General features: G+C 29.4%; 1 protein-coding gene across 6 annotated transcripts in view; it reads left to right on the top strand.

The window, feature by feature from the left end:
• Window positions 1–19361, top strand: part of Mp (Multiplexin) — a 908252-nt gene that overhangs the window by 675231 nt on the left and 213660 nt on the right. For all 6 annotated transcript variants that reach the window (XM_067052620.1, XM_067052619.1, XM_067052622.1 and 3 more), the window contains one exon: window positions 10822–10897. In XM_067052620.1, coding sequence (XP_066908721.1) covers window positions 10822–10897 — 76 coding nt within the window. The remainder of the gene's footprint in view (window positions 1–10821; window positions 10898–19361) is intronic.

Below are 19361 nucleotides of genomic sequence, written 5' to 3'. Positions count from 1 at the left end.
CGATCTACGGCCTTACGATTATCTTCAGTTAAACTGACAGTGTATGGGGCACTTAAGTCTCAAAATACTCTTTATTTCTAATAAATTTACAACCACATCAATAATTTAAAAGCTTTTTGCAGGCTATTTAGAGCAGGACACCAATTTCAGGCAAACATACCTTATTTTTTCAGTCTTCACACTAGCATTAAAACTTTTAATCACAAAGAATATCCAATATTATCCTTTGTTATCACAACGATATTTGTATATTGTATATCAATACAATATTTGTATATTGTATACCACTACAATATTTGTATATTGTATATCAAAACAACATTTGTATATTGTATATCAAAACAATATTTGTATATTTTATATCATAAGATTATTTGTATATTGTATATCAATACAATATTTGTATATTGTATATCAAAACAATATTTGTATATTGTATATCAATACAATATTTGTATATTGTATATCAATACAATATTTGTATATCAATACAATATTTGTATATTGTATATCAATACAATATTTGTATATTGTATATCAATACAATATTTGTATATTGTATATCAATACAATATTTGTATATTGTATATCAATACAATATTGGCCGAAACGTAAACGAAATTGGACTTATGAAGAAATAAAGAGGGTTGTTGAGACTTAAATTGGTTACGATTTATTTTATTTAAACTATAGCATTGGAATTGTATTCAATTTTTCTTCTTTAATTGATTTTAATTGTTTATTTTCGGATAACTTCTTTTAATATTTATTTATTTGATTTTCCAGAGTGATTTGTTTTTTTAGTTTATTAGTTTTTTAGTTTATTAGTTTTCTAGTTTCTAGTTTATAATCAACCCTCTACTCGAGACGTCAACCTTTCTTATCTTTCAATCTTTCCTTTCTTCGTACCTGTTCTATGTGACCAAGAAAGAATAATCATTTTTGGAGGCATTTACTGTATAGGTTTCTCCAAATTACTGAGTATTTAGTTGAAATACGAAAATCTTATACGCGAAAAAATTTACGGTGGTCTGGATACGGATTACGGTGGTTCTATAAATAAAGCATAGTTTTATTTTCTGATCATCTTGAATGAATCCACTCCCTTTCATAAAAGAAAAAATAAATAAATAATTAAAATCACATTTGACCAACGTTTTGTAAATCTAAATAATCATTCGCAATATTTACCTTAATTTAAATTTAATCAGTGTCATCCTAATCAGTTAATTTTTTTTAGTATTTAATTTCCTTAGATCGAAATCCGATAACTTTACCCAATAATGTACTTGGATTTTATTTATTTTAACGTTATAATTGGTAAAGACAAACTTAATTATTTGTAAGCTTTTATAAAACCTGAACCGCTAGAGACAATGAAAGCTCAGTGGTTCAGTAATTTTTAGTAATGTTTTTGAATCATAGTTGTATAAGGAAATGATTTTTCAAGATCTGGCTTAACTAACATTTTTTCAACTAATTATTTTACCGGATTATAGGACGGGTATGCCTCAAGAAAGTTCCTGAACTTACTGGGTTGACTTATGACTGATTTAACTCAATAAATAATTATCTGAAGCCCGGAAGGTAGTCCAAGTCTCACAACCATATAGCAAGACTGGGCGCACTATCTTCTTATAAAGACTAACCTTTGATTTTTTGGAAAGAGCTCTGCTCCGAAACTGCCTCCCCATAGAAAAATAGCACCGATTTTCTGCTATGATTCTACGCCGAATCTCTTGTTCTGGTTCGTTTTCTTTGGTTACCAATGACCCAAGATATTCCGCGAAGGTCACCTCCTCTCATGGCACCTTCCCCGTCATCATATATTTTGTTTTTTCCGCATTCAAGCCAAGTCTTCTCGCAGGACCCACCAGAGCAAGGAAAGCGTCTGAAACAGCCTGGAAGGAATGTCCTGTGATATCATATATCTTGATATCTATATCATCTATATCATCCGCGTACGCAAGGAACTGTACAGATTTATTAACGATGTTGCCATTGGTCTGTATCCCAGCATCTCCCACTGCTTTCTCAAGTGCAAGATCAAAGAGAAGGCTGGCTAAGGCATCTCCCAGGCGTAATCCCTTTGTTGAGGGGAATTCCTCCGATCGCTCTCCACCGATCTGAACCATACCTGAGACGAGAGATAGTCAACGCCTATTTCATTGAACTACCCCTCTCCCTCTTTTTTACACTTCAATATGCGCAATATTTAAAATATTAGACTAACAATCGATTTTTTGGAAGAACATTATTAGGCATACTTCGTTTGTTATTGATTGGTATAGTAGACCAGAATCAATAACAACATAGTAGGTTGCTCACATGTGCTAATTTCAGACAAAAGGACCCTGAAGCGCGGCAAAATATCTAGAAACAATCGGGGACTAATTACTGCTCATTGAAGGGGAGACTGTATAATTGTCAGGGGGGGTATTCCTAATTGGCTTTTGATTTAATCTGAAAGGAGCTCGGCTGAGCGGGCCCTAACGAGGCCAGTGTGTACAACCCCTAGCTCCATCCACCACCATCCCTTTGTACTATCGTTCAACCTGTTTATTGTACAACACAATATTAGTATGCAATAAACGTCCTAATAAAAGATAAAGATAAAAAACATTTTGTGATAATGACATACACATACAATTGTAAAATATTTTCACACTAGGTTTTTCTTCTTCTCGTATCAGGAATTTATATGAAAACTCTTTATTTTAATTTGTTTACATTTATACCAATACACAATATCCTCAAAAATTTAAAATAACTATGGATAATTATTATAATTATAAATAATTTTTAATATTTAACCAATTTAAATATATTAGTTACAATATTTTAAAAAAATATATCTTAAACAAAATTCCGAGTGATTATATTCTTAAGATAAGTAATTATAAGTATTTCATTCCTAAACTGATGAAAATACTATTATCAACACGTGATATTTGGTTAACAAATTATAATCTTTGAATCTTTGAATACCGGTTATTTTCGTTGAATTCTGTATGCTGGTGAGTGAATCATGTGTTCTGATTTCTTTTTTTCTTTCTTCTTAGTGGTTTTAGCCTTACGTATTAGAATAATAAAGACATTGTTTGCTTTAAAGAATAAAAAAAAAAAATGGTTCCTTGATTTATTTTATACTTAATTTGAATTTTAAATTTGTATAAAAATTAAATATTTTCGGTGGCTATTTGTAAAGTTATAATAAATAAAAATAGATTGTTTAAATATATCCAATGAACTTAAGAAATATATGGGATGTAAGGAAAATGATACCTGAAGAAAACAAAAGTTATATGACAAATCTTTGTTCGCTTTCCAACGGCATATAATAAGTTTATATTACTACTTATTTCCGGAAATAAAAACTATTTTTCCTCTTATCACCTAAATCTAATTATAAAATCTTTTCTTAGTTGAAATACTTCAACGCATACAAAAATGTGATAGTTAATTATTTCACATAAACAAAATTAGATGTAAATTACAGAAATATTTGTTGAAAATTCCCAATTTAAGCCGTATCAGACAGTCTTCATAAACTTAAGACCTATCTGATATTAAAAATAACTTCATTGTGTATAGTTCATTGGTATAGTAAGTTTAATCAAACTTTTTGGGGTGCTTTTCGATAAAATCGGAAAAAATCAATTCTATCAAATGGTACTTCTAGTCAGTCGATATTTTCCAAAAAAAAATACTGTCACATGCATATACATATACAAAAATACAAATACAGATGCTCTTACAAATGCACAAATACCATTTTATGAGAATTGGTTATTTTTTTTTATTTCCTTCGAAAAATCAAATTCGAAATTTTTAACTATCACATAGTTTTCCTTACTACATATTTCATATATTGGTAAGTAAAAGTAATAACTACTTAAACGAATTAATATATTAAAGTGCTGATTCGACCCATAATTCAATAATATTTAATTCTTTATATTATAATTGTTTCGCTAGGATGCACTGTTTAGGAGTTATAAATGAAGAACAAAACAAAAACAAATCTAATTATTTAAAAATTAAATCTAATCTGTACGGCTACAGTACTTTGTTACTAGACCAACGGTTGTGCAAGGAAGTGATTGGGTTAGAATCTCGCTCGACCACCAGGTTTTTACCCAATTAAGAGTACCACCATTTTATTTGACTGGATGGACCTCGGAGGGCTTCCGAACCCACAGGGATGACTCAACGGCTACAGGTTGATGATAACCTGCCACTTTCGAACACGGTTCTTGAAGTTAGTAATTCATGGCCTTAAAAATGAGCTACTTACTCCCACACCTAATTCGTTAATTTATTGAATTAATAAAGTAAGTTTTTAATTTTAAATGTACTATTGTTATTTACTTTTTTTTTTATCCTTTTGTTGGTATCTATTATATGAACGAATTTTTAAAACAGTAATACTTATTGCCCTTAATTGTGACTAATTGAATCATTATTATTCTATAAAACAGTATTATTTTCTCTTCTAACATGCATTTCCCACACAGAGAATACAAACCAGGAAAATAGTGGGTGAGAAAAATTACCCCTTTCAGGGATATGAATTTGTCCACACACGGTATTGATTTTTTGAGGTTAATCACTTCCATTTATGAATGAATTATTTATTATTTATTCATGATATTGTACAACGTTTCGGGACCACTGTCGCATATTAATGAACTATAAAAACCTATAACTATAATAAAACTAACATAACACCAATCCTCATCCTTATATATTTTAATTCATACAATAATAATCACCTCATGATTTCATATGACATTTATGGGACAGTGGTCCCGAAACGTTGTACAATATCATGAATAAATAATAAATAATTCATTCAAAAATGGAAGTGATTAACCTTAAAAAATTTTAAAATAATTGACTCACCAGACTTCCTAGAGAGATAATCCAGATACGGAATAGCGTTATCTATAATCTATAATCAATAGATGATGTTAAAGAAAATACTACACTAGTACTTTCGGTTTAATTAAAAACAGATAATACATCGTTCCCATTCGTGTCATAACTCCAAATACATTTTAGAATGGAATAGTTATGCTTCTACGTACCTCGTTCTTCAACGGCGAGAACTCAAAATTTTGTCAAATTAAACTTCAAATTACAAGACCAAATTTTTTTTCTAATTAACAAATCTCTGATTTATTATTTCGCGAGAATATTTCGTTAAATTTTTTACATAAAATATCCTGATTGCCGCCAGAGGCCATTGAGAATAAAGGCTGGTGGGCAGTCGGCGGCTGAGAATTTTAATAAGTCGTCGGATGGGTTACAGCTGGCTTTATTAACTCCAAAGCTCCCTCCATTTATTTCTGCTACTGTGTGCCTCTTTCAAAAATTTTTTTTTACAAATTTTTCAAACATGATTAAATTAATTCACACGGTTCTGCTAAGTAATGAGACAAGACGGAATCTTAATTGAGGTGCGGTCGTTCGTATCAAAACTTAAAGTTTGAACACATAAACTGTGAATACATTTTAAATGTGTTAAGATTGAATAAAATTAAATAGAAATTGTTATAAACTCAAAACTATTACGAGGTCAATGATACTACATTCTATATCCCATTATTTTCCCCACTATAATTATGACATTTGTTGTAATTAGATATAATAAATGAAAATTCTTCCTATTTTAAATTTATTATATTTTAATATTTGGAGAAAATTGTCGGGGGGGGGGAGGAGGGGTGCAGTCAGTAAAAAGAACATAAATAAACAAAAAATTATTTATTCATGCCGAAGTTTCGACCTGAGTTTCAGGTCTTCATCAGGGAGCTTGTAGCAAAGGGGTCCTAGCTAAAACCGGTTTGGTATGAATAAATAATATTTTGTTTATTTATTTTCTATTAACTGACCACCCCCCCCCCCCGACCATCTTCTCCAATTATTAATCTATGGTCAACTATCAACACTTCATTATTATCGTTTATTTCGTTACATCTAATAAGGGTACAGCCTGTGCGATCAACCAAGGTTCAATTTCAGAAAAAAACTGCATAACACTCGGAGATCCATGGCTTCTTAAACAATCTAAAATCTTCAGAAAATACAAAAAAGAGCTGGTACACTTCATCTCAAATATAGATTTATCCCAAATTTGATCATCGTATGTACTCAAATTGTACCTCTTATACAATAAAAATTAATTTAATTATGTTTTGTTCTAGTTTAATATTTAATTTCCACATCTGCATTGTATTAATATTTATTTATTTTTATTATCCGTATACTTTTAACTGTTGTTATCATAAAATAATTAGTTGCCTTTTCTAAACACATATTCTAATAGTATTATTTTATACTTTATTTGTTATTGTTTGTTTCTGTTATCTCTTCTCTTAATATTTTTAGTATAGTACCATAACACACCCAATGTTAACATCACATTACATACATATATGTCGCGTGTGTACACTTTTTAAATAAATTTCTCCTCCATAGAGTTACCATGCAAGAGAAAAAAATCTAATAACGAAGTTTCGGGGCTGTCATTCACACAATAAAAAAATATTGTTAATAGATTGGTCATCTTTTGGAACAGTTCGGAGAAATTTTATTAGTTATACAAAACAAAAAAAAAAATGATTTTTTTTTTCATTTTTTTCATTATTTTTTTTGTTTTGACTGCCGTCAAAATAGCCCTGAAGAAGCCCTGCAACGTGGGGCGAAACGTTGGCTCATTAAAATAGTATATTTCTACTATTTGAGGTTTTTTGACCGCACCCGGACCATATTCCTTTCATCTTTATTAGTTATAATTTATTTGTTATCAATGGTAAAGATAACCTGCTTCAAGAAAGTATATAAGAATTGAGATATCCTTATTCATAATGATGTTAGAATTTTTAATTGTTAATGTTTTATTTAATGGACAGCACTATGTTTGTTGTTAATAATTAAGACTAATAAGGAGAACATAAAATATGATATTAAAAGATATATTTAATCCGGTAATTGTTTTTAAAATTAAAAAGGAAATTTTGGTATATTTATTAATTGTTGCATGCATGGGATGAATTTGAGAATTCGTTGTAGATGCCTGATGATGGGTATCTACAACAAAGCCCCCGAACTTTGTTATCAGATGTAATGAAATAAAATATAATAAATTTAAATTAGGAATAATACTTTCCATTCACTATATCTAATTACATCAATGAAACTCATTCAGTAGAACATATAATTTTAGGAAGAAATTTAAAGTTTTAAAGAATTGACGTTCTTTTTATTCAATTTGTTTTGCCCTTTACCAAGTCATTTCTGACATAGGAATAGGTGATGGTTCATCTATAGAACCTATTCTAACCAGAGTAGAGGCTCAAATTTTCATTCTATGGGGCCACCACGAAATAAAAGTTGATTTGCCCAGGCCAGAATTGGACCGTTGCTGTTGTACACTTGTGATTGAGGTAACACGTTTCCGTACTAATGCATTTAATTTGGTGCAAAGTGATAGTAATCAACTAATTCGTAAATAATACAGGAATTTATAAATAAATTAATTATATTTACTTGAAAACACTCGAAACTTCCCATTCACTAGAAAAAATTATTATATACTATGATAATCAGACCAATTTGGACACACGGAATTGAGCTCTGGGGCTTTACCAAACCATCAAATTCCTCCCGCATCCAATCCTTACAATCCGAAATCCTCACAAAGACCTTAACATCCATTTCGTTGCAGATTTGGCCCGAAATAGATATATGTCTTTTCATTCCAAACTCCTTACCCATCCTAATCTATTAGTTCTTAATCTCTCTTCCTTAACAATACCCGATAATTTTCCGAGGCGTCTGAAAAGAAGATGGTCACGGGACCTTCTAATTTAAATTAATGGTTGAAGTATCAACCAATGGTTCTTTTCCTAGATTATTAAGTGTTTGAAACATTCCTTATACTTACTTATTTATTTATTACAGATGTAAATTAAATAAATAAAAATGAATTAATTAATCTTACCGCTTATTTATTATATTTGTAAGTCAATTGATCAATCTATATTATTTAGTTTTATGAAAATTTAAATATTTATATTTAAAAAATATTTATATCGCTGAATTTTAGGGAAGCCACATTTCTGTTAGCATTTATATTTTCAATAATAAACTTATAATGAACTATTTGCCAATCCGTTTCAATGGCCCCTATTAATAACAAATCCCTGCAACCTAATCCGGGATTATACTACAACAAACTGACCACAGTTGGCCGGAGCAGCCCGAGGCAATCACTTGCTGGCCTCGTAAACATGTTGCCTTAGGACCTCCCCCCCCCCCCCGACAACTAGAGACTTCTCCAACTAAAGCAGACTTTAGATACTACTGCACCATGCCTCCCTGCATCGGTTACAAAACTTTATATTCAGGATCCTTTCAACTGCCCCTGAAACCCTTGTAAAACCCTTCTTTATTCTTCCTTTCTTAAACTCCAAATCTGACTTTTTTCACGCATCTCTGACCCATAATTTAATAAATAATCAACAGCTAACTTATGTTTTGAGTAATTATTAAACGTTGGCACCATCAATTAACTGTTTTACGAAAAGGTGTTAATAATTATTACAATGAGAATATAAATATTTATATATTAAATATTTATTTTCGCAAGAAAAGTCCCCTTCTCCTCCTATTCTATGTTCAGCTAATCTGTCTTACTGATTTTTCATGTTTATTGTCGTATAATAATACGAAAAATCATTTTATTATTAGTGTGTCCCCCAAAAACGCAATTAGTGATTTTTTGCACTCATTAGCTGAACAGTAATTTTAGTCAGACCTTATTTCACTTCTATCCCAATAATTTAGAGGACCTTATGTGTGTTACAATAATGGCAAGAGAATTTACGATTACATTTCATTCCCTAATTTTTTTCTAAGGACCTCCATTGTACATATTTCGTGTGAAAAACAGATTGGCGTGAAAACAATATTTTTATGAAACTTTACATTATGTTAAATAGGATTAATTTAGAAAATGTTGGCCTTTTTTTTTAATCATGAAGTTTACCTCAAATTATATTTTTTACTTTACGCAATACTATTTATTACATTTCTAATTTAATTAGTGATATCAGAGTCGTAAAAACACTTATGGGGTAAGTATGTATTTATTGGTACACTTTTTGCCAAAACTAAAACTAAAAGTCGTTTGCGTACCGTTATAAAATAAAAATGAACACCGCATTGAAAAAACAATAGCGACCATAAAAATAATTACAAGTACCTATCATGAGTTTTTAGTGAAACATTCATGTTGTTCGAATGTATACACACTTCATTCATTGGTTCATTTTTAGTGTCTAAAAGTTAAGTTCAGTAGTCTAAAATCTTGGCTCTGTTTCGATCAACTCCCTCCTTGAATCCCAGTGGAGTGTTAGGAAGAAAGATCTTAATGTGTTGATGTCTTAATGCTCAAGGTAATCGGTTTCAACAGTTAATATAAATTTTTATTTTTATCCTTACAATTTTCATTTACACCTGTAAAATAATTACAATTAGCAAATGAGCTATTCTATAAAGGCATAGCATGGGTTGGAATGAGGGAGACCGCGCCCAGTGGTGCATCTTCCTGACGTACAGGTAAACTATTTGATCAGACTAGGAAGTCTCTCATCTTAACCTACGCTGAGTTACCTTAGGGATTCCATTTTTTTTTATATATGTCGTACAAATTTATTGGAATGTCCCTGTAATTTATCGTAAAACCGTTTTGTAAGGAATATGAATGTGGTTCGATGCGTAGTTCGGTCTAAATTTTCTCGTTTGAAACCGTAGTATTTTTTGAATCTGTGTCTTTTTAGCTGGTCCATAGCTATGGCAGGCGTAAGTCAAAATGGGTTTGAGTATACAATTATATACGTTTAGTTTCTGTCTGAGGGTTAATTTAGAACGTCTGTGCAGTATGGAATATAATTATCTCAGTCGGAAATTTAGCGTTTTACGTTTTGTCTTGACGTGTGGGTCAACCTCCTGTCATGAGTAAGTCCTAAGTAAGTTACAGTCTTTGCTTGTGGTATAGGATGATTGTCTTTGTAAACTAAACGGCATGTTTTGTGTCGTTAAGTAAATGTGACTGGTTAATCCATTATTAAATTAGTTGTAACATATATTTATTTCTTTATTATAACAATGAAAATCTTTAGACGTAACTATCTTTTAAACAAAGTAAGTAAGTTTAAACACCTTGATAGGGATTTTTTTATTTATTCTGTCATCATTAATTCATATTTTTAGTAGAGTCACTTAACACTGAAACTCACGGTATAATATAGGCACTCATTATGTCTAACTATGCAATTTTTTTTTTGTTTACTCTTCATATGTAGATATTGACTTACCATTTCAAACATAATATGTTTATACTTATTACTATATAATTAATATTACAAGCAGTTTAATGATTATACTTGGAACGCACCACATAATTATATTAATGCAGTAATAATTACACCAAAAAATACTGATTTATACCTTTAATAAATCAATGGTTGTTACATATTTGATAAGAAGTTTTTCAACTCAAATTAAAACTTCTACAACGGGGTACATTAAGGTTGAAAATCGCCCCCATTATCTTGAATGTAGCATTAGTAGGGCGACTAAAAACTCAAACAACCTTATGCATCATGAGGCTGACACTTAATGACCGCTTAACTTTACCAAAGATTTAATCGCGGGAACACACAGACATAAAGTAGAAGAGATTGATGTAAGTTGTTTGCTACAATTCGTCACTTGTAAGTACTAAGAGCTAAGTACTTTGGCTTGTTGCAGGACGAGGGTTCTGGAGGAGACTTCGAGGTGAGTCTACCACCACCGGCTCAGCCACAACCACCGCCCCCGATTCAGGGTAAGTCCTGCTAGTTAGTATATATCACTAGCATATATCGGCCAACATCACTATACTATAGTAAATAAGTATTATTATATAATTTATAACTTATTTATAATGGCAAGGTTTACTTACCCACAGAATAAATTGTAATTCAACAGCTGATCCTTAAAATACCACCTCTTAAAACTAAAAAAAATATATTCACAATAGATATGTATATACTTATACTGAACTTACATACTGTGCATATATCAATGAAATAACAATTATAATCATTTAAGAGTACATTCATATACATAATTGCTCCTTCTTGAGTTCACTTTTAATTTTTTTTTTTAAATTTATTTTTGAGAGTTTTGCATCAGCTCTATACTATGATTGCCTATATTGATTAAAATTTTTTTTAAAAATATTTCTTAAAGGGTAATAAATAATAATAGCATTAATGCATAATTTACACATACAGATAATATATATATTTTCAAAACTCATTTACATATTAGATTTTCAATTAATTATTTCATTAACTAATTAATGCATTTTTTAAAAAATCAATTTAAAAAAAATTAAAATATGTACCTTGAATTCCATGAAGGATTAAGGGTACAGTACTTTGTAAGGAAGTGCTATTACTAGACCAACGGTTGTGCAAAGAGGTGATTTGGTCAGAATCATGCTCTACCCCCAGATTTTTACTCAATTGAGGGTACCCAATTTATGAGACTGGGTGGACCCCGGAACCCACAGGGTTGACTCACGGCTATAGTGTAACAGAAAACAATTTTCTGCCCATCCAGATTCGACCCTGGGTCCTTGGACTTGGTAACATCGTGTTATACCGCGCTCCCCATAAAAAAAATCAATAAAATTATAAAAAAATTAAAAATTAAATAACGATTTAAAAATATTACTGTGGTGTATACGTATATCATATAAAACTGTTTTATATGATAGAATAGCTTTGTTAATTGTATATTATTAAGTAAGTTTTTGAGGTTAAACTAATTTAACATCAAAATCTGCTATATATAAAAGGAATTTCTTAAAAGTAAAAAAACGGGTTCTATATTTTTCTATGAAAGATTAGAATTGATTTATTATAAATCATAAAATTTATAACTTAGAATTACTGAGTTAGGTGATGATTTCGAGATGACGTTACTTAGTCAAGCTTTAACAGGACTCTTTCTAGGTATTTGAATAAGAATGTATTTAACTAAAAGAAATAGAGTTGTTTCTATAATTATTTTGGCTCAAACTTAACTTTAATAATTATAAAATAATTATTATAATTCCTCGATAAGTATTACTTTTGAGCAATTATAATTTTCAATTACATTGAGTTTTTGAGATTATTTTTTCTCCTTTTTTTTTTTTAAGTCAGGAAGTTTTTAATTGTATCTAAGATTCAATATATTTTAATTAGTTATTTATTTATTTTTTATGTTTGTTGAATGAATATCAATTTTTTGAATTTTCAATCCACGATTGATTAAACATAAACAGCAATTTTATAGAATTCTGAATTTTTAAACAGATATATAATGAGAATTTCCTTTTTAATTATTTTTATATAAAAATATCATAGTGATGTTGGTTGAATTTCTAACGCTTAATGTTTAGCTTGTACTTTTTACGCATTGTTGGCTGTTTTTTTTAAGAAGTAGAATTTTGTTAAATAACTTATTTAAGTTTTGCATGATTCTTATGTTTTCAAACAAAAACATAATAAATGTTACCCAAAGTTTATGCATAAATACTAACAAAATTACATTCAAGTAAATTTAATATATATTTATATGTTTATATTTTAATTTTTTAATATATTTTAAGATAGTTTGTATCATTAGACTAGACCTCCTTCTAATTTATACTATATACATCAATAATAAATGCACTAATAATAAATTAGGGAAAATTATCGCACAAAATAATTAATAATTACTTAAAAATAAGGTATGATGGTATATATATTATGATATGATAAACGTCATCAGTTTATCAATTGCTGTTTTGTTTTTTAATTGCTAGCCAATTACCATTTTATATAAATCATCAAATAATTTTATAAAATTGCCTGTTTCTTAATTATGAATTTACTTTTTTTCTCTAGGTGAGGTAACTATTAAAAAATGATATATTTTAAATAAATTTAATTTTTTTAATGATAAAAATATATTTTTACCACAATTATCAACTTATGTTTATTATTTACTTTATTTATAATTACTATATTTCATTGACCCAAAGCGAAGCCAACATTGTTGTTACTATTCATTCAAGGTATTTATGAAATAATTAATTTAATTTATTAATCCTTCGTAAAATCCTCAATGCTCCTTATTTTGTTACTAATAAAACCATCCATAAAGACCTAAATGTTCCTTATGTAACCGATCTAGCCCCAACCCGATATTATTCCTTCCATAATAAACTCCCTAACCACCCATCCCACTAGTTTCTAACCTTGCTTCCTCTTCCACTCCTGGCAATCCTCCGAGGCGCCTGAAAAGAAGATGGCCTCTTGACCTTATATTGTAAACTGTTTTTAGAGTTCTACTACTGGGTAGTTTCTCTACATCCTGTGTCATATCATTATGTCATTATGATCAAATTTACTTGTATTTTTTATACAGTTGTAAATATAAATAAATAAATTTTAAAAAAAATTATTAATAATTTAATATACCTATTTTCTATATATAATTTACCATTCGATCATGGATATGAAGTGTTTTTCAAATAAATAGTGGATTCTATAAAAGTAGAGTTGGCTGACTAACTGGTAACTCAAACCTTTATTATGAAATAAACTTCAACACTCACTGGGCAGAATCGGATATGTAACCAACTCAAAACTCAACGTGCTCTGTGACTGACCGAATATCTCCCATTAAAATGTTTTCCTTATTTTTAAGACCTATCATTTTTTTAGCGGTTTATAATATAAAAAATAGATGTATCAGTGTTATATTTTTCTTTCTTTTTTTTCCAAAACAATTAATTATTACTCTAAAATATAGTATTTATACTTTATATCTGAAAATAAAATAACGTTTTGAGCAGATAACAGTAACCGTTATAGTTTACAGTAACTTTTATTTAACAACCTTCATCCAAAAAAAATATCTTCATTCTTTAAAATAGGAACATAACTTATTAGTTTTTGCTCTCTTACAGCCCAATTTATTTTATTTGCATCAACTGTTTAAGCCATTCAACAATCATAAGTCCCGTAGCTTAAGGTCCAAAAACTAAATTGATATTTACTACTAGAATAAATATATACAATAAGTACATGTCGAGAATCTACTCACTGGCAGAACTCAAATTTTTCACATCTTTTTTTTTTTATTTATTTATTGATATTTACAACTGTATAAAAAATACAACAAGTAAATTTGATCATAATGACATAATGATATAATTCAGGATGTAGAGAAACTACCCAGTAGTAGAACTCTAAAACAGTTTACAATATAAGGTCACGAGGCCATCTTCTATTCAGGCGCTTCGGAGGATTGCCAGGAATGGAAGAGGAAGCAAGGTTAGAAACTAGTGGGTTTGGGTGGTTAGGGAGTTTATTATAGAAGGAATAATATCGGGTTCGGGCTAGATCGGTTGCATAAGGAACATTTTCACATCTTAAACGTAAAAATATACTTTGTGTCATATTAGTCAATTTTTGCCACATTATGATTTTGTTAAAAATATACTAAAATTGTTTCTAGTATTTTTTTTTCAATTATTGTGTAGAGGAAATCCATTTTATTATAAACGAAAATATTTTTTGGCTTTCCAGCAATGAATTACAAAATGCCAAAGGTTGAATTTAGTTACCTATAATTTTAATATATATGTACGAGGGTGGTTTGAAAAGTTCTCGGAAGCGTCTTACCTCGGTGAAACTGCTTTTATTTTTCAACTTTGTCTCTCTGTAGACTAATGCATTTGGTCCAGCGATGTTCCAATGCCTTGATCCCATCTCGAAAATGAGATTCCTCCAGGCCTGAAATTTTTCAGCCTGATGGTCCTAAATGGTGAATAAAGTGGATGTGGCAACAATTCGTACCTTTCAGTCGACGATCCTCCATGATCTTTTTATGCTGTTTTGTGATAAATTCTGGGGTCGTAACAATTTTTGGCTGTCTATTACGCGGATCATCATCTAAGCTCTCCCGACCAAATTTAAACTCGCTGATCCACTTGGCAACAATTGAATATAAAGGAGCAGAGTCCCCCAGTGTGTTCTGAAAGTCGGCATGAATTTCCTTTGCTTTCATACCTTTCTTTACAAAGTACTTAATTACTGCTCGAATCTCAGTTTTTTTTTTTCCATTTTCACAAATCACTACGCATAAAACAACAACAAAGAGTCGACACTACCACTCATGTCACGTGTTCACTCACAAAGGATGTGTGATTACTGCGCGTGGAGCTCGTTGTTCTTGCACTGACATCTAGCGGCGATTCCGAGAACTTTTCAAACCATCCTCGTATTATTTGTTTTCTTTTAAGAAAATAAAGTCACTTAATATATTATAAGTGTGTCAGTTTAGGGGTACGTAATAGGTATTAACGTAAGAAAATATAATAATAGTGTAGTAATAATAATTTGCAACTTCAGTATGATCAGGATTTCACCGACAAATTTCGTCATAATTACAGAAAACTTGGAGCACCAGTTAAAAACGATTTCAAGTTGCTGATTGTAATTTAGATCATAAAATGTATCATTTACTGAAACTTCATGCTCAATCATCTGCTAATAAGTCCGGTCTTATAAAAGCCCTTAAGTCCCTACCCTAAGGGTAACGATTACAGTTCTTCTCGTCACTGGCTTAATTAGTTTTTAAAACTTCTCTCTTCTCGATTCAGTTAATGAAATAATGTTGGACGTCGGATATATTTTAAAATTTTACTAGCTGAAATTTCAATTATAGGCTTTTATTCCCAATTATGTCTATTTATGAAATATAGTTTAACATTTACAACTGTTAAGTAATAATTTGAAATACAGATCTAAGTAGGGAATTCCGGACTTCATTTCGGACTAGACAGACTAAAAAAAAAATTATGGTAATTACAAAAAAAAAAACACCTAATAATATTATGAAACACAGCTGTAAGACATTCTATTGTAGGCAACCAGAAACATTTGAAAAATAATTTATTAACTGGATAACTATGCCATCTAGGATGTTAGTCATGTAAAAAAAAAAAACTAAGAACTAAGAGAACTAAGAATGTCATTGTTTGGTAAGAGAATATCTCGGGAATCGAAACGAAATGAGGTACATACAGCGAATGGAAATTAATAGAACAAGATAAAATAGATGAAAAAAATATATATGTTATTTCAAAATTCTTGAAAAAATATAAATATAGTGTCAGTGAAAAAAATTTTCGGTATAATTAAAGTATAGGTATAATTATTATTAAAGGTTTTTATTATTATAATTAAAGGTATAATATACTATGTAATATATTCAAGGATTCAGTGCTTTGTAAGGTACTACTGCTAATAAACCAATGGTTGTGCAAGGAGAGCCAGATTTTTTCTGAGTTAAGAGTACCTACTTTATAAGCACGAGTGGACGTCGGAGGACTCTCGAACCAACAGGTTTGACTCACGGCTGCAGGAATAGAATAAATAATTAGTCAAAGAAGCTCTATTCGAAACCGGGTCCTTGGAATTGGTAGCACAATATCACTGAGTCACTCCGTTCCCTATAACAACTAAAAATATCATCGATATAATAAATGGCTAAGTAAACTGCCAGATGTCATTCCTATTTTCCTGGGTTTAGTTTCCGAAATGTTGTAACACTGGTGACCTGCAAAAACAAGGATGCAACAAAGCCTCCGTTTCAACTAGACGGACTAGCTAGTTTTTTTCTGTGTACAGGCAACAGTAGCTTCCATTAGAACAAAATGTTCCACAATTAAATAATGTTTGATTAATAAGCAACTATAAAGTCTTAAAGTACATTTCAAGGAATGAAAAATGTAAGACAAGTCAAACTAAAATGAAAGTAACTAAATAATTAATAATAATAATTGAAATAACTAGAAAAATATTTTGGCACCTTAATGATTAATTTATTGTTTATACAAAAATTATTTTTAAATGAGAGCAAAAGTTTTTGGGTAGCTTTTTTTTTGTCTATTTGTCTATCAGCACATATGTACCTATAATGATTAAATATAATAACAATAAAGTAAGTCTTATATGTTTAAATATTTATTCCAGATGTAATATGAGCAAATTTAATTAAAGATAATATATTTTTTTCTGCATTGACTGGGCATGATCTATGTTTCAATTAAATGAAAGAATGAGATTTGTTTTTATTTGAAAATCATACATTTTTCGAGTAATTTTTTTTCATTTTTATTACCCAGTAATATGACCTGAAACTTACAACTTATGAATCGCTTCTTTGCATTTACACTATGTGAAAATTAATAAATTGTAAATAGAAGGACCGAATACTGCAAAAAATACTTCTAAAATCGATTATATGAAGCATCTAATATGCTAACGACCACAATTATAATTGGATAAAGTAAATTGTTATTGAAAAGTAGATAATTAGGCTACTAAAAAATAGTTAATATTAAAAATAAAGATTCGGTTTGAAAATGGACAGCTTATGTCCTAGATGTTATCTAATTTTTAAATATAGTGTTAATGACGATTTAAGATTCTTAAATTCTCGAAAATTGCTACGCTGATATATCAGTTTTGTTTTCAAACCAAATAGTCATAACCAAAGTTAATTTTACTTACAATAAATATTAAATGAGTAAAATCAAAAACATATGAGATAAATTCAATATCTTTACTCAGAATAGAATATTTCGATTTTTAATGGTTGCATAAGATTATAAAAAAAATATTTTCAACACATTATCGTGAACGACTGAGCTAAAAATCTATATTCTTTTAAAAAAATAAAAACAACGGAAGCAAATTCGGTCGTCAGGTTTACCCTAAGATCTGCTAATCCGAAGGTAGGCACTAGGGCTTCCTGTATAAAAGGAAAGTTATGATGTAGAAAAAAGAAAATGCAGTCATATTTCAAACTATTCTGTTTGTTTATCTCAAACGTTAAAAGAAAAAGGAACATGGAAGAAGACATTTCTGATCCCAGATGTAAGTTTACGTTGACACTGGATTTCCTTGTCCCAGCAATGGCCTCTAAAAGAATTTAGAAATTTTCGTCATTGACTATTTCGAAAGATTTCTTGCACTTCAAAAATGCTATAATCATTCTTTATCATTTTTTAATATATGGAATCAATGCGTTATGAGCACATAAAAAAAAAAGACGAATTTCTTCTGCATATTCTGAGTAAAGCCCTTTCCATGTAAAGATATTAAAAATAGTTGATTTTCATTTATGGTTTCGCTATGGGTCATTAAATTTTTTATATACTACATGTACAAAAAATATATAAACTCAGAAAAATGCAAAGACTAAACATAACTTGATAATTGTGCCATACTTTATATGATTATATATCTTTAAAAACATTTTTTTGCACATGAAAATTCCTTTATTTACGACATATCTTGTTTATAAAAATAAAAAAGAGATTGTTAAATACAGAAATTCAAATATTTAAAGATATATTTATTTTTACTTTTCCTATAACACAATTACTTTATATTTATTAGAAATATTATAAAGGAATTGTTAAGGCTCTTGCAGACAGTGATGATATACTGATCTAAAGACAATCGTTGTCGGTGAATATTTCTATTTATCAAATAATATTTCAAAAAAGACTCACTCTTTAACAAATTAATGTTTATATATGATTCGTAGTTTTCAGAAATCAACCTAAATATAATGTTTTCAACTCTGCTTTCGTGAGTTTTAGTGGGTATTAAATGATTCATGTGTGAAAATGCGATAACATTATTGAGAATTGTGGGAGATTTTCCCTTTAATTTTTTTTTAATACACAATTTAAGTCTTAATTACCGTTTCCGATTAACAAAGAAGTTTTGGGAACAAGTTACACCAAGTTTAAAGTTTGATACATTTATTTTTACTGAATTCCAAATGTTTGTAAATATTCTGTTAGAAGTGACATTTATGAATTATTAAATTTTCAATATTTATTTTTTTCAATAAAAAATAGTCATTTCGCTTTTACTCAACTTTTAATTTTCATGTCGTGACACGCCAGTATTCTTTCTTTATTCAAGAAATGAGAAAATTCATAAATGAATCATATTCAGAAATGAACATCAAAAAACTAAGAAATGTTTATAGAAAAATATTTTCGCACTTAGAAACACTAATAAAAAAATTTATTGAGTGTTTCCAGGTATAATTATTATTAAAGGTTTTTATTATTATAATTAAAGGTTATTTTTATATAAAAATATCATAGTGATGTTGGTTGAATTTCTAACGCTTAATGTTTAGCTTGTACTTTTTACGCATTGTTGGCTGTTTTTTTT

This window comes from Halyomorpha halys, unplaced genomic scaffold (genome assembly GCF_000696795.3).
Source record: "Halyomorpha halys isolate HHAL.00 unplaced genomic scaffold, Hhal_1.1 Scaffold226.1, whole genome shotgun sequence".
NCBI lineage: Eukaryota > Metazoa > Arthropoda > Insecta > Hemiptera > Pentatomidae > Halyomorpha > Halyomorpha halys.
This window is presented reverse-complemented; position numbering and strand designations above follow the sequence as displayed.